At 49.7% G+C, this 13811-nt stretch overlaps 1 protein-coding gene across 4 annotated transcripts in view; it reads right to left on the minus strand.

Annotated features, from left to right (window-relative positions):
* Positions 1-3251: 3251 nt before the first annotated feature.
* Positions 3252-13811, minus strand: part of RNF212 (ring finger protein 212) — a 57645-nt gene continuing 47085 nt past the window's right edge. For all 4 annotated transcript variants that reach the window (XM_033213413.1, XM_033213410.1, XM_033213411.1 and 1 more), the window contains 3 exons: positions 5560-5632; positions 4145-4311; positions 3252-3503 (listed from right to left, as the gene is read on the minus strand). In XM_033213413.1, the coding sequence (XP_033069304.1) occupies positions 3499-3503; positions 4145-4311; positions 5560-5632 (245 nt within the window). In that variant the 3' untranslated portion in view covers positions 3252-3498. The remainder of the gene's footprint in view (positions 3504-4144; positions 4312-5559; positions 5633-13811) is intronic.

Genomic DNA, 13811 nt, shown 5'->3' on the forward strand with positions numbered 1-13811 from the left:
CTAAACATTCTCACGCTGCCAGCAAAATGACCATTTTTCACTTAATTTGCAGACAACAGCATTATTAATGACAAACTAAGTGTGGTCAAGTTGAGCAAATGAGAAACTAAGTGTGGTCGAGTTGAGCAAACATCACATTATTTTCCCGAAGAATGCTGCGTGAACTCATGGAGTCCGTCTGCAGTAATTCATACAGTGAACGGCTTCCTTCTTCCTGGCCGAGTTCCTTCTCCAGCATTTCCTCCAAATCCCACCCAGCATTAGTGACATCTTTCTATAAACATTTGTTTTAGTTTCAATTTTTTTTCCCTCAAAACTCAGAAGCTTAGCAAGAAAATAAAAATCACAACGAGAAATGTGTCCACTCCCCTGGCACTTTTGGACTTCCCGTAACACATAGAGAGTTCGAACCACATGCTCTTGTTGGCAACTGCCTCCCTATGCCATCACCGCGAGGGCCTTGCTGTGCTGGTTGATGAGATGTTCGTGGTGCTCAGATGGGCAGGTGATGTGGTTTGGTTGTGTCCCCACCCAATCTCACCTTGAACTGTAGCTCCCATAATTCCCACGTTGTGGGAGGGACCCCATGGGAGGTAACTGAATCATGTGGGTGGGTCTTTCCCATGCTGGTCTCATGGTCTCATGAGAGTGAATAAGTCTCATGAGATCTGATGATTTTATAGGAGCAGTTCCCTGCACACACTCTGTGCCTGCTGCCATGTAAGATGTGCCTTTGCTCCTTCTTCACCTTCTGCCATGACTGTGAGGCCTCCCCAGCCATGTGGGGCTGTGAGTCCATTCGACCCTTTTCCTTTATAAACTATCCTGTCTCGGTTGGGTATGTCTTTAATATAATAGCAGTGTGAGAACAGACTAATACAGCAGGGAATCATCTTTTTTCACCAAAAAAGAAAAAATTTAGTAAAACATCTGGACAGTGGCACAAAGCTATTCTGTGGATAGACCCGATGGATAGCACTGCCGAGGCAGAACTTCCACCTGTCCTTGCAGCAGCGCGGGGCCTGAGGGATGATGTGTGAGGCTGCACAGCAGTGGGGGACTCAGCCCAAGGTTAAGTCTTGGCCCTGAATCACAGCTGCACCATGAGTGGTGGAGGCAGCCCCCCTACTGCCTGCAGCCCAGCCCACGAGACACCACTGGGCAGGACAACTCACTGAGGGCGGTGGGGGGTGGGGGGAAAGGCTTGGCTGCTGTACACCCACACGTGGGTGTGGCGGAGCCCGCAGAAAAGGTGCTGCCCACTTCTAGCCCAGGACGCATGAAGAGCTGACGGCACTGCCCCTCCGTGTTCCTGCCCCCCTGCCAGCCTCTGCTGCTCCATCACGACCCCATGGCTCGCCCTGGGCTTTCACAGTCTTGTTTCACACAGCTGGTGCCTTCACACATCATCCCTCAGGCCCTGCGCTACTGTTCCTGGGCTGAACGTGGGCTTTCACACACTGCGTGAGGATAGACGGCAGTTCCGCCTTGACAGTACTGTCTGTCGCCCCCATCCACGGAGTAGGCTTGTGCCACTGTCTGGATGTTTTACTAAATTGTGCCTTTTCCAGTGACAATCACTGGAAAGGGAAGAAAGGTGTGCCGACGTGGGCCAGTGGCAAATCAAGGCACAAGGGCTGCCCCTGGCAAACGTCTGTACAGAACCAGGTGCTGCGGGGTGGACCCTGGCCAAAAGCAGGCTCAACTGTGAAAAACAACAACAATAAAGAACAGGAAATTCTATAAGTGTGGCCTCAAGTTTATGTCTAGAAAGGTGAAGTGATGGAAGAAACTAAGATTTAAAAATCAAGGACGAGTCATCAGCCCCAGAGAGAAGGGCCTGGCGCTGCCTGGAGAGAGGCTGAGGCAGCACTGCAGCCCCGGGGACATATTTCTTGGCAAAGTTTTCAAAGAAGTCCCTTAAGGAACACCGCAGGCATGAGGACGGCCCCGGCCACGTTCCTTTGCAGGATCAGCTCCAGCAAGTCCACCTGCCAGAACCAAGGAGGCCGCTGCAGACTGAGCGGAGCCTTGCGAGGTAAACCGTGAGAACGGCAGCTGCAGGAAGAGAAGCGATTCCTCGCGCTTGTATTTCTCATGTAGCCTGCAGCTGGACGTGTGAAGCCCTCACGCACATAGCACACAGCACACACAAGGAAGGAAACATCAGCACCATCATTTGATTCATGATTTTACGTTTTGAAATTTCTGGGAATAAAACCGACTTAGAACATGCACATTTCTAAAGGATTTCTGCATATCTGATTTTAGCATGAGTTTTTGGAGCACAGTAAGCTCCCGGAGGGGACAGTCAGCTCCCAGAAGAGAGAGTCAGCTCCCGGAGGGGACAGTCAGCTCCCGGCAGAGGGGTCAGCCAGCTCCCGGAGGGGACAGTCAGCTCCCAGCAGAAGGGACAGTCAGTTCCTGGAGGGGACAGTCAGCTCCTAGAGAGGACAGTCAGCTCCCGGAGGGGACAGTCAAGTCACAGAGGGGACAGTCAGCCCCCAGAGGGGACAGCCATGAATGCCATGACTTCCAGAAGGACGCGGGCACCCTCTGTCCAGCGGCCCAGGCATTCTGGCATCTGGAGGGCCTAGAGCAGGCGCCTGGGACGCCTCACCTGAAATAAAGTCTGTGTGCAGCCTGGCAGTGCCTCAGCTCCGCCTGCAGTGAAGGTGAGGATTCTCCTGCCTCACGTGGTGCTTGGCTGCTGTTAACTCGGTTAACTTGAGTGAGATAAAGCTGACACTTTTTAGGTAAATGCAAACTAAAAGATTAGAACTAACCCCATAAGCCTCTTTTCCAACCCTGTGTGGTCCCAGCTGGCGGGAGAGACGTGGGGTCTGAGCCTCTCTGGGAGCCCCGTGCACAGGGGTGTCCCCTGCAGGAGACCCCACCCTCCCGACGGAGGAGGAGGCTCCACGCACACAGGCCGCACCTGCAGGGTGAGCTCAGGCCTGGAATTCATCTCCGGACCTGACAGAGAATCATCCGCTGAAGCCGGCATCACAGGCCAGCTGTGAGTACTGTGTGAACAGAACGCGTGGTCATCACCTAACACAGGATGCGGCTGAGCGGACGCACGCGGCGTGCGCACCCCACAGCAGACCTGTCTCCCCCAGGAGCTGCAGCCAGAACCTTCTCACAGTAAATCAACAGGCAGGTGTTCATTTTGCGTCCAGCATCAACATTTTAAGGAAGTTTCAAGTTGTTAAGAGTGAAGTTTCGCACATATCACATATACGCTACCCTTGATAATCAGAAAAATACTTTATTCGACTGCGTTACTTATTTCATCAAGTGAGAAAGTGTAGTCGCATTGGCTGTCTAATGTACACATGCTAGTGGGCAGAAGGCTGGAGGACTGGAAGGGGCAGCGCGGGTGGCTGGGTGTTCATCTTTCACGTGTCACTGCCCCAAGGTGAGCAGGTCCCGCAGGAAGCATCGAGAGTCGCAATAAAAACACATCAACTTTGCCTTTGAAATGACTTCAAAACTTCACACTGTTGAGGAAAATGAGGGTGCACATGTTACACACAAAAAATAAGGTGGGGAGAAGAGTTTATTCACTAAAATGTGTACTTTTAAAAATTCAGATGTCATCTTAGTATTTTCAGATTATCAATATGTTTTAAGTTGTAATTTTGGAAATTCACAATGAATATAAAAGTGAACATTGCTGCGTTTTTTTTTTTTTTTTTTTTTGAGGCGGAGTCTAGCTCTGTCGCCCGGACTGGAGTGCAGTGGCCGGATCTCAGCTCAGTGCAAGCTCCGCCTCCCGGGTTCACGCCATTCTCCTGCCTCAGCCTCCCAAGTAGCTGGGACTACAGGCGCCCGCCACCTCGCCCGGCTAGTTTTTGTATTTTTAGTAGAGACGGGGTTTCACTGTGTTAGCCAGGAGGGTCTCGATCTCCTGACCTCGTGATCCGCCCGTCTCGGCCTCCCAAAGTGCTGGGATTACAGGCTTGAGCCACCGTGCCCGGCCCACATTGCTGCGTTTCTGAACGACTAAGGCAAAGCTCAGAAACACAACTCTTGGGAACGTTTAGAGCTCCGTGTCTGTCCTTGGCGCATGCTTCAAGAGCTTCTTTACATAAGCACTTTCCCAAGAGCGTTTTCCTTCTGAGGCTGGCTGAGTACTTGCCTAAACACTGTCTCTGCAGCAGGCTGGCGATGCTGATGGGCGGCCTGGGGGGCGGCCCGGCCTGGGAGCTCCCGAAGCTTGGAGAGTCCCCTCTTTCTGCTCTCCCTAGTAACTGTGGTGTTGGCGTTAGCGGTGGTCCCTTGTGGGGGAGTTGCAGAGGCGGAATCCTAATAAATTCAAGAAACACAAAATTATTAATGCTCCAAGCATCTCTGGTGACATGACAGTTAGAGCACTGACGGTTTTGTGGTTTTAAAGGCCTGGATTCACAAGCATCTCTGAGTACCTCGGACCAGCACGCACACCCCGCCAGGCAGTCAGCAGAAGACGTGGACAGACGCTGCAGGGCCCGTGGGCACCCAGGAGGGTCAACAGCCCAGGCCAGCGGGGATGGGAGGTGGGGGCGTGAGAGAACACTGAGGCCTGCAGGCAGCCAGGGGTGGACTGGACCACAGGCATCAAAAGCCGTTCAGGGACTCTGGGGGGCTGACATGGGAGGGTCTGCCTTTTAGAGAGAGCACCGGACCTTTGAACACTTGAGTTTAGTTGACAGACACATCGGTGTGTACTTAAATATGCAGCAGACGGAGTGGGAGGCCACCCAGAGGTCCGAGAAGAAGAGCATGGGGAGGTGAACTGTGGTCTGTTCTGGGGCTGGGGCCGAGTCCAGCCTGCCACCTGCTTTTGTAAATAAAGTTTTACTGGAACCCAGCCACACCCATTAATTTACACACTGTCTGCCCCAGCCTTCTCAATACAGAGGCAGAGCTGAGCAGCTGCCCAAAAAGTCAAACATATTTACTACCTGACCTTTACAGAAGACGCCTGCTGACCCACGGCCTATTCTTGTGGTAAAATAGCACGCAGTCATCACGTGGTTCTTTTGAAGATTTTAGCAACAGGGCAAATGCCTACGTTATATCTTAGCTTCAAAAAAGCAAACTCCTGGCTGGGCACGGTGGCTCATGCCTGTAATCCCAGCATTTCGGGAGGCCGAGGTGGGCAGATCACCTGAGGTTGGGAGTTCGAGACCAGCCTGACCAACATGGAGAAACCCCGTCTCCACTAAAAATACAAAATTAGCTGGGCTTGGTGGCGCATGCCTGTAATCCCAGCTACTCGGGAGGCTAAGGCAGGAGAATCACTTGAACCTGGGAGGTGGAGGTTGCAGTGAGCCAAGATCGTGCCATTACACTCCAGTCTGGGCAACAAAGAGTGAAACTCTGGCTTAAAAAAAAAGCAAACTCTAAAGTGGCATATGCAACAAAACCTCACTCAAAGCGTGTAAAAAAAGGGATGAAAAGCAACATATTAAACTTTTAGCAGTCATTCTGTGGGTGAGATGATGAGCAGTTTTATTTTGCTGACAATGTCCTTTAAAATGCTGTGAAGAAGGTGCTTGCAGGGGACACTACCTGAGAGGCTTTCCCATGCTCCTCTGACTCGGCGTCAGGCTGGGATGCTCGGGGGCCCGGGAGGAGACACTGCCTGTGGTAGAACAAGAATAAAACACGAGTCGTTCGCGGTAACACATCACAGTGCTTTGAGGACGACGACCAGGCCAGCCTACTGCGCTTCTTGGTAGCTGTCACTGCCTCTCCGCCACGAGGGCAGAGGCAGGCAGAGCCACACAGGCGCGCGGGTTCCTCTTCCGTCACACGCAGCCCTGGTGCCAGCACATCCTGAGCAGCCCCGGGTCTTCCACATGAGGGCGTAAATATCCTACATTTTAATCTTTCTACCTTTATGCACCTCTGCAGCTTAGGGAATATGTAAGCCATATTCTGAATCATCAGCAGCTGGAAAGCGAGACCTGGAAATGAACTGGCCAGTCCCAGCTGAGCTTCAGCCTCACTCAGGGGCCCTCAGCCCGTGGGCTCTGCGAGGGGGCCTGCCCGTCATGGGGGCAGCTGTGGGCATGCAGACTGTGCCTGGCATACACAGGTGCTCAGTGAGCATCTGGAGCACAAGCTTCCTCCCCTGCCTCTCCCGAGCCTTGGCTCCTGCTCTCCTGAGAACTGCCGGAAGGGCAAAAGCACGTCCAGAAGTTCTTTCAGCGCCCCACCCATGTTTGCTTTCTCTGGGCGCCTTGTAACATGAAAGGGGAGATGTGATGACTGAGTTCTCAAGCAGCACCTGCTCGTGGACCCAGGCTGGGAAAAGCCACCTGTGAGGGAGCCCGAGCATTAGGCTTCCCCAGCACAGTGGCTGGTGACTGCCCCGTGCCTGCCTGCTGCGGCACGTCGGGGGGTCGCAGGCCTGTGGGGCACAAGGCAGTCTCCGTACCCGCAATGGGGGTCTTGTCTTTGCCCTGGGGCTGTGCGGACCTTGTGAGGATGCTGCCTGCGGGAGGTATCATAACTCCTGAGTCTGCAGGTGACCCTGAGAAGGCTCCAAAGAACAGCTAAGAGCAAGAAGGAAAGCTGTCCTACTAGGCTGTGTGAGTGCTGCCTTCACTTCTGTCTTTTATCACGGTTTGGCATCTGGAGGCTTGTGGACCCTGCAGAGACTGCCCTCCTAGGGACAGCCAGTTCCTAGAGGCAGGAGGCCATGGTGAGCACACTTCTGATATGAAAGCCAACAAATCCAGAGCCCATGTTCGGAGCCAACCCCAAGCCTGGGTGGCCTGTTCCGCTCACCCTGCCTGATCCTCCCATGAGAACCACAACCAAGGTACTAGGTCTCCCCTCACTCCCTCCCTGGGGGTCTCTGGGGAACTATGAGTGGAAACTCCTTTCCTCACAGCCGTTGCCTCCTCATCCTTCGGCCTCACACCACCTGATTAAAATAAAACCCTGTACATTGAACACACAGAACCACAAATAATAACGATGGCAGGCATCTTTTGTTAAGTAACTTATGCTCAATACTATATGGTTAGTTGAAATTGTTGGCTGGGCGCGGTGGCTCATGCCTGTAATCCCAGCACTTTGGGAGGTTGAGGCGGGCGGATCACCTGACGTCAGGAGTTCAAGACCAGCCTGACCAACAGTGGAGAAACCCTGTCTCTACTAAAAATACAAAATTAGCTGGGCGTGGTGGTGCATGCCTGTAATCCCAGCTACTAGGGAGGCCAAGGCAGGAGAATCACTTGAACCTGGGAGGCTGAGGTTAGGGTGCAGTAAGCTGAGATCACGCCATTGCACTCCCGCCTGGGCAACAAGAGTGAAATTCTGTCTCAGAAAAAAAAAAAAAGAAAGAAAGAAATTGTTTCCAATTTACTCAATGGAAATTTTTCGAGATAACTATTATCAACAGAGATGAAGAGACTGAGGACCCAAGAGGCCAACAACTCACCCAGGGTCTGGCGAGCAGTGCTCAGACAGCCAAGTGTGGGCCATGGGATCTCAGACCCAAAAGACCCCTGCTGCTCAGCCCCCTGCGTGTCCCACAGGGCTCAGGGAATCCTAAGGAATCCTTTAGGTTCTGCTGGGAATCAAGTCACACCAGGAATCATCCTGAAGAGCAGTGACTTGGAGAAAAGGGTTGCCAGGGAGTGCTAGAGGAAGGCCCGAAAGCCACCCGGAGCCAGGCCAGCTCTCAACAGCACAGCAGCCCTGACGGGGGAGGAGCTCCTCAGGGTGCCAAGGGGGACCCGTGTTTCAGCCTCACTAAGAAGCAGGTGACCAGAGGGATAACCCATTCCTAAGACACCTTCCAGCGCAGCGGTCTCTGTTCAGGGGAGTAATGCTGTTTAGCGTGTTTCACAAAGACGTCCATTTGAAAAATCTAACGAAAACCTGCTGACATTTGAAGAGGGTAAATTTCACCATCTGGTTGCCCAACAGCCTGTTTCCCTGTGGTGCCAGATCCACTGTGTTGTGTTCCGGAGGGGACCGCATACTGCAGAGCGAGCGCCCTGTGCCCCTGCCGACAGGTCAGACAGCCCGACGCACTGCTCAGTGAGTCTGCAGGGCAGACAATGGACAGACTGCCCGCCTGCCACTCTGACATGAGAGGGTCCGGGACCTGCCGTTCACCAACTCATTTAGTGAGTGCTTCTTGAGGAGGACCGCTGGCTACAGTTAAGTAGAAATCAGTGAATTATCTCTATGAAGCCAAGTACGAAACTGGACAAAATGGTAGAAACAACGGTTCAGGTCTCTGAAAATCAACTTGAGGCAGACAACAAATCAGAACACACTGGCTCCTGAAATCCCACTGCAGCTTTGGGAGGAGCGGGACTTGGCTTCCCGGCCTGAGGGTGAATACAGACACAAAATTCCTCAACAAAATACCACAAACCAAGTCCAGCAGCATATAAGCAGCTGCTCCATCTCCCGCTACCCCACTCTACCCAGTAACAGCACAGCTGCACCAGGGTGGGTGGCTGAGGACCAGCAGCTTTGCTTCCAGAGGGGGTGGGCTCAAGGTGGGAGGGGAACACCTTCATCAGCCACAGGGGGTCCATCTGCAGGACCTGGAGAGGCCACAGCCCTGGCTGGGGAGGGGTCAGGAGAGCAGGGACCAGTCAGAAAAATAACAGGGAGATGCTGAGAACAAGACAGCCAGATGGAGCCGGCTTCCCCGGAACCCTGGCCGACAGAAGCAGCACGGGCATGTGCAGGGGATCCAGCGCACCCACAGAAGTGATGCCACAGGGGACCGGGAACCGACTGGATGTCGGCTCCCCATATGCGTGGATCGTTGGCCGTGGGGAGCCTCCGGGATGCGTGGTGTTGGAGCACAACCACAGACGGAGCAGCAGCCCACCGCTGAGCTGTAGAGACAGGCGGACACCCCGGGACAGCCTGGCTCAACAAGAAGAGCAGAAACCACGAGCGGACACATCTGCGGCTGCCACGGACACAGGTTCTCCAGGTCCCAGTGAAATACCTAAGCAAACAAAAACCAATCAAACAACCTCCGATAGAAATACAAGAATCCAGACTTGCTCAAATACAGTACCCAGGTTGTCCAGATCGCAGCCCCCAGTCATGGGACAAGCAAAGAAACAGAAGTGTGACGACACTCAGGTAAAAGGGCAGATGGCAGAGGCCCGCGCTGCGTGGCCCAGATCGCATTTCCTAAGGACTCCAGAGCGGCTACTGTAAATGAGCCAAATAATTAAAGGAAAATATGATCATAGTGACTCAACACACAGGGCTTCCAGCACAAAAACAGAAACGCTAAAAAAAAAGAACCAAGGACGGAACCTTTTCTAACCCATTGTACAAGGACAGAATGAGGTCCTGACACCAAAAGCAGACAGAGACGTTACAAGGAAAGAAGTGTGCTGACGAGTATCTCTTATGAAGAAAGACACAAAATTCCTCAACAAAATACCAGCAAACCAAATCCAGCAGCGTATAAGAAAGATCATACACCATGACCAACTGGGATTCGCCTCAGGAATGCATGGTTCCTTCAACACACAGAAATCAACACCATATTAATATATTCTATCAATAGAAGTAATTACATCTATGAACACATCACGGTAACAGAACAAAACCCAATGATCATCTCAAAAGATAAAGAGAAAGCAATTTAACCCTTCTTCATGACAAAAGACTAGAAGGGCACTTCTCAACCCCACAAAAGGCGCCTCCAGGAAACCCTCGGTGAACACCATCCTTCATGGTGAAAGGCTGAAAGCTTCCTCCTAAGATCAGGAACAGAACAAAGACAACGATGTCTGTTTTTGCCACTTGTATTCAACGCTGTATTGAAAGTTCTAGAGAGGGCAGTCAGGCAAGAAAAATAAATGAAAGTCCTGCAGTGGGATGGGAAGCGAAAAAATAAAAATAAAAGTAAAAGATAAATAAAAGGCACCATGGTTGAAAAGGAAAAAGAAAAACAACCTCTACTTGCAGATGACATGATTTGCCATATACAGACAACCCTGGAGAATCCACAAAACATTCCCCAGAGCTCATAAATGAACTCAGTAGATTGCAGGATACAAGATCCATCTATAAAAATCAGTTGTATTTCTGTGTACTGGCAATGAAAATCTGAAAATAAAAGTTAGAAAACAATTCTATTTACAGTAGCACCAAAACAACAAAACACTTAGGATTAACTTTTACCAATGAAGTGCAAGATTTCTTCACTGAAAACTACAAAATATCGTTGAAAGAAATCAAAGACCTAAATAAAGGGAAAGCTATGTCCAACATTCATGGATTGGAAGACGCAGTGTTAGTATTAGATGGCAATACTCCCTACATTGATGTACGAGGTGAATTAAAACTCTACCAAGATTTCAACCTGCTTTGTCAGCAGAAATGAGAAAGTTGATCCTAAAATTCATATGGAAATGCAAGGAACTCAACATAGGCAAAACCACCTCAAAAAAGAACAAGGTTGGAAAACTCACACTTCATAATTTCAAAAGTTACTATAAAGCTAGAGTAAGTGAAAGACAAAAAGAAAAATACTTAAAGCAGCAAGAGAAGAGCAGCTCATCACCTACAGGACAATATGATTAACGGCTGACTTCTCCTCAGAAATAATGGAACTGGCTGGGTACGGTGGCTCATGCCTGGAATTCCAGCACTTTGGGAAGCCAAGGCTGGTGAATGGCTTGAGATCAGGAATGCCTAGCCTTAGGCAACATGACAAAACCCTGTCTCTACGAAAAATTGAAAAATTAGGCCAGGTGTGGCGGTGGCTCATGCCTGTAATCCCAGCACTTTGGGAGGCCGAGGTGGGCAGATCACCTGAGGTCAGGAGTTCGAGACCAGCCTGGCCAACATGGTGAAACCCAGTCTCTACTAAAAATACAAAAATTAGCCAGGTGTGGTGGCAGGCACCTGTAATCCCAGCTATTCAGGAGGCTGAAGCAGGAGAATCACTTGAACCCAGAGGTGGAGGTTGCAGTGAGATCACGCCATTGTACTCCAGCTTGGGCAACAGAGTCTCAGGAAAAAAAAAAAAAAATTAGCCAGGTGTGGTGGTGCATGCCTATAGTCCCAGATAATCAGGAGGCCGAGGTGGGAGGATTGATTGAGCCCAGGAGATCCAGGCTGCAGTGAGCTGTGTGGTCAAGCCACTGCACTCTAGCCTGGGTGTCAGAGTCAGACCCAGTCTCAAAAAAAAAAAAAAAAAACCCAATAATAATAATGGAAGCCACAAGACAGAGGAATGACATATATACCAAGTGCTAAAAAGTCAACTGAGAAAATGTATATTCAGTGAAATTATCCTTCAAAATGAAGACAAAGACATTCAAATATGGAAAAAACCCCAAAAAACAATGAAGAGAATTCACTTCTAGCCAATCTTCCCTGCAAGAAAAAACTGGAAATGGTTAATATGTTGTGAATGATGTAATAAAAGTTTTTTTTATCTAAAGGACTTTAAGAAACATAAACTTAATTCAGGAAATAACACCATATTGTTCATTTATAACACACAGATCCCACACATATGTATATAAATAAATACGACAAAGTAGGTGGGAGGAAGTGGGGCTATATGGGGCAATGTGGTTGCATTCCACTGGAATTCAGTCAGTGTTCACCTCAAGTATTCTGTGATGAGTTCAAGATGCATGTTGTAATCTCTAGAGGAATCACTAAGCAAATAATAAAGCACACAGATAAAGTATCAACAGAAGAACTAAAATGTGTATTAGTCTGCTTGGGCTTCTATAATAAACTACCACAGACTGGGTGGCTTACACAACACAAATTTATATCTTGTAGTTCTGGAGACTGGCAAGTCCATCAAGATGCTGGCTGATGTGGGTCCTGGCTTGCAGACAGCAGCCTTCTCACTCTGTCTTCACACAGCCTCTTTTGTGTGTCTGTGCAGAGAGTTAGTGAGCAAGCTCCCTGGTGTCTCTTGTTTTTTGAAAATTTATTAGGATACAATTTCCTACCTTAACCATTTTCAGTGTACAGTTCACCGGTATTAAATACATTCCTAATGCTGCGCAACCATCACACCATCCATCTCTGTAACTGTTTTCATTTTGTGAAACTGAACCTCTGTTCCCATTAAACGAGAGCTTCCCACTCCTCCATCCTACAGCCCCTGGCAGCCACCATCCTCCTTTCCGTCTCTACGATTCTGACTACCTCACACGCGAGGACTCACACAGCATTTGTCTTTCTGTGACTGGCTTATGCACTTAGCGTAACGTCCTCAACGTTCATCCACACGGTAGCGTGTGTCGGAGTTCCCTTCCATTTTAAGGCTGAATCACAGTCCATTGCATGGAGACACACATTTTATCGATCCATATTCATCTGGTGACACTTAGGCGGCTCCCATGTTTTAGCCACTGTGAATAATACTGCTATGATCTTGGGTATACAAGCATCTGTTAGAGACCCTGCTTTCAATTCTTTTGAGCACTGAATGAAATGCAGGATCATCTGGGAATTGCGTTTTTAATTTTTGGAGGAACGGCCACCCTGTTTTCCACAGCGGCCATACCGTTTCACATTCCCACCAACAGTGCACACGCTTCCAATTCCTCCGCATCCTTAACAACACTTGTTATTTTGCGTTTTAAAAAATGATTACAATAAATATTTATTTAAAGAAAACATCTGCAGACCAAATAATTCTGAAGTTTGTTTCAGGTTTAACCATCTTCATAAGAATACTTTGAGGACAGCTGCATCCATAGACTTCAACTACGTGATTACTTCTTTGTCCATTCTTCTCTCTCGTTTCTATTTACTTTTTTTGAGACAGGGTCTCACTCTGTCACCCAGGCTGGGGTGCAGTGTTATGATCACTGCTCACTGCAGCCTTGACCTCCCAGGCTCAGGCAATTCTCCCACCTCAGCCTCCCAAGAAGCTGGGACCACAGGTCCCACCGGCCTGGATAATTTTTTGTAGAGGGGATAATTTTTTGCTCAGGCTGGTCTAGAACTCCTGGGCTCAAGCTCCACCTCGGCCTCTCAGCCTCCCGAGTAGCTGGGACTACAGGTGTGTGCCACCACACCCGGCTGGTTTCTATTTTTAGTAGAAACAGGTTTCACCATGTTGCCCAGGCTGGTCTTGAACTCCTGACCTCAAGTAATCTATCTGCTTCGGCTTCCCAAAGTGCTCAGATTACAGGCATCCGTGCCTGGCCTGTTTTTAAGAGACAGGATCTTCCTCTGTCGTCCAGGCTGGAGTGCGGTGATACAATCATAGTTCACTGCAGCCTTGACCTCCTGAGCTCAAGCAATCCTCCCTCAGTGTCCTAAGTAGCTAGGACGACAGGTGTGATTTTTAAAACATATAGTAGCCATCCTAATGGGTGTGAGATAGTATCTTGCTGTTTTTCTTTTTTTTTCTCTTGGAGATGAGGTCTTGCTGTGTTGCCCAGGCTGGACTCCATCTCCTTGGCTTGAGCAATCCTCCCACCTCAGTCTCCTGAATAGCTGGGACTACAGGCATGAGCCACCATACCCAGCTCTTGCTATACTTTTGATTTGCATTTCTCTAATGATGAATGATGAGCATCTTTTCATGGCTTATTGACCATTTGTGTACTTTGCCCATTCAAGTCATTTGCCGCCCCACCCCCCGCCTTTTCTTTTTTCTGAGACAGAGTCTCACTCTCACCCAGGCTGGAGTGCAGTGGCGCAATCTTGACTTATGCAACCTTTGCCCTCCAGGCTCAAGCAATCCGCCCACCTCAGCTTCCCGAGTAGCTGGGACTACAGGTGTGTGCCACCATGCCTAACTAAGTTTTAAGTTTTTTGTAGAGATGGCGGTT

Source organism: Trachypithecus francoisi, unplaced genomic scaffold (assembly GCF_009764315.1).
Source record: "Trachypithecus francoisi isolate TF-2019V2 unplaced genomic scaffold, Tfra_2.0 Lachesis_group1, whole genome shotgun sequence".
Taxonomy (NCBI): Eukaryota; Metazoa; Chordata; class Mammalia; order Primates; family Cercopithecidae; genus Trachypithecus; species Trachypithecus francoisi.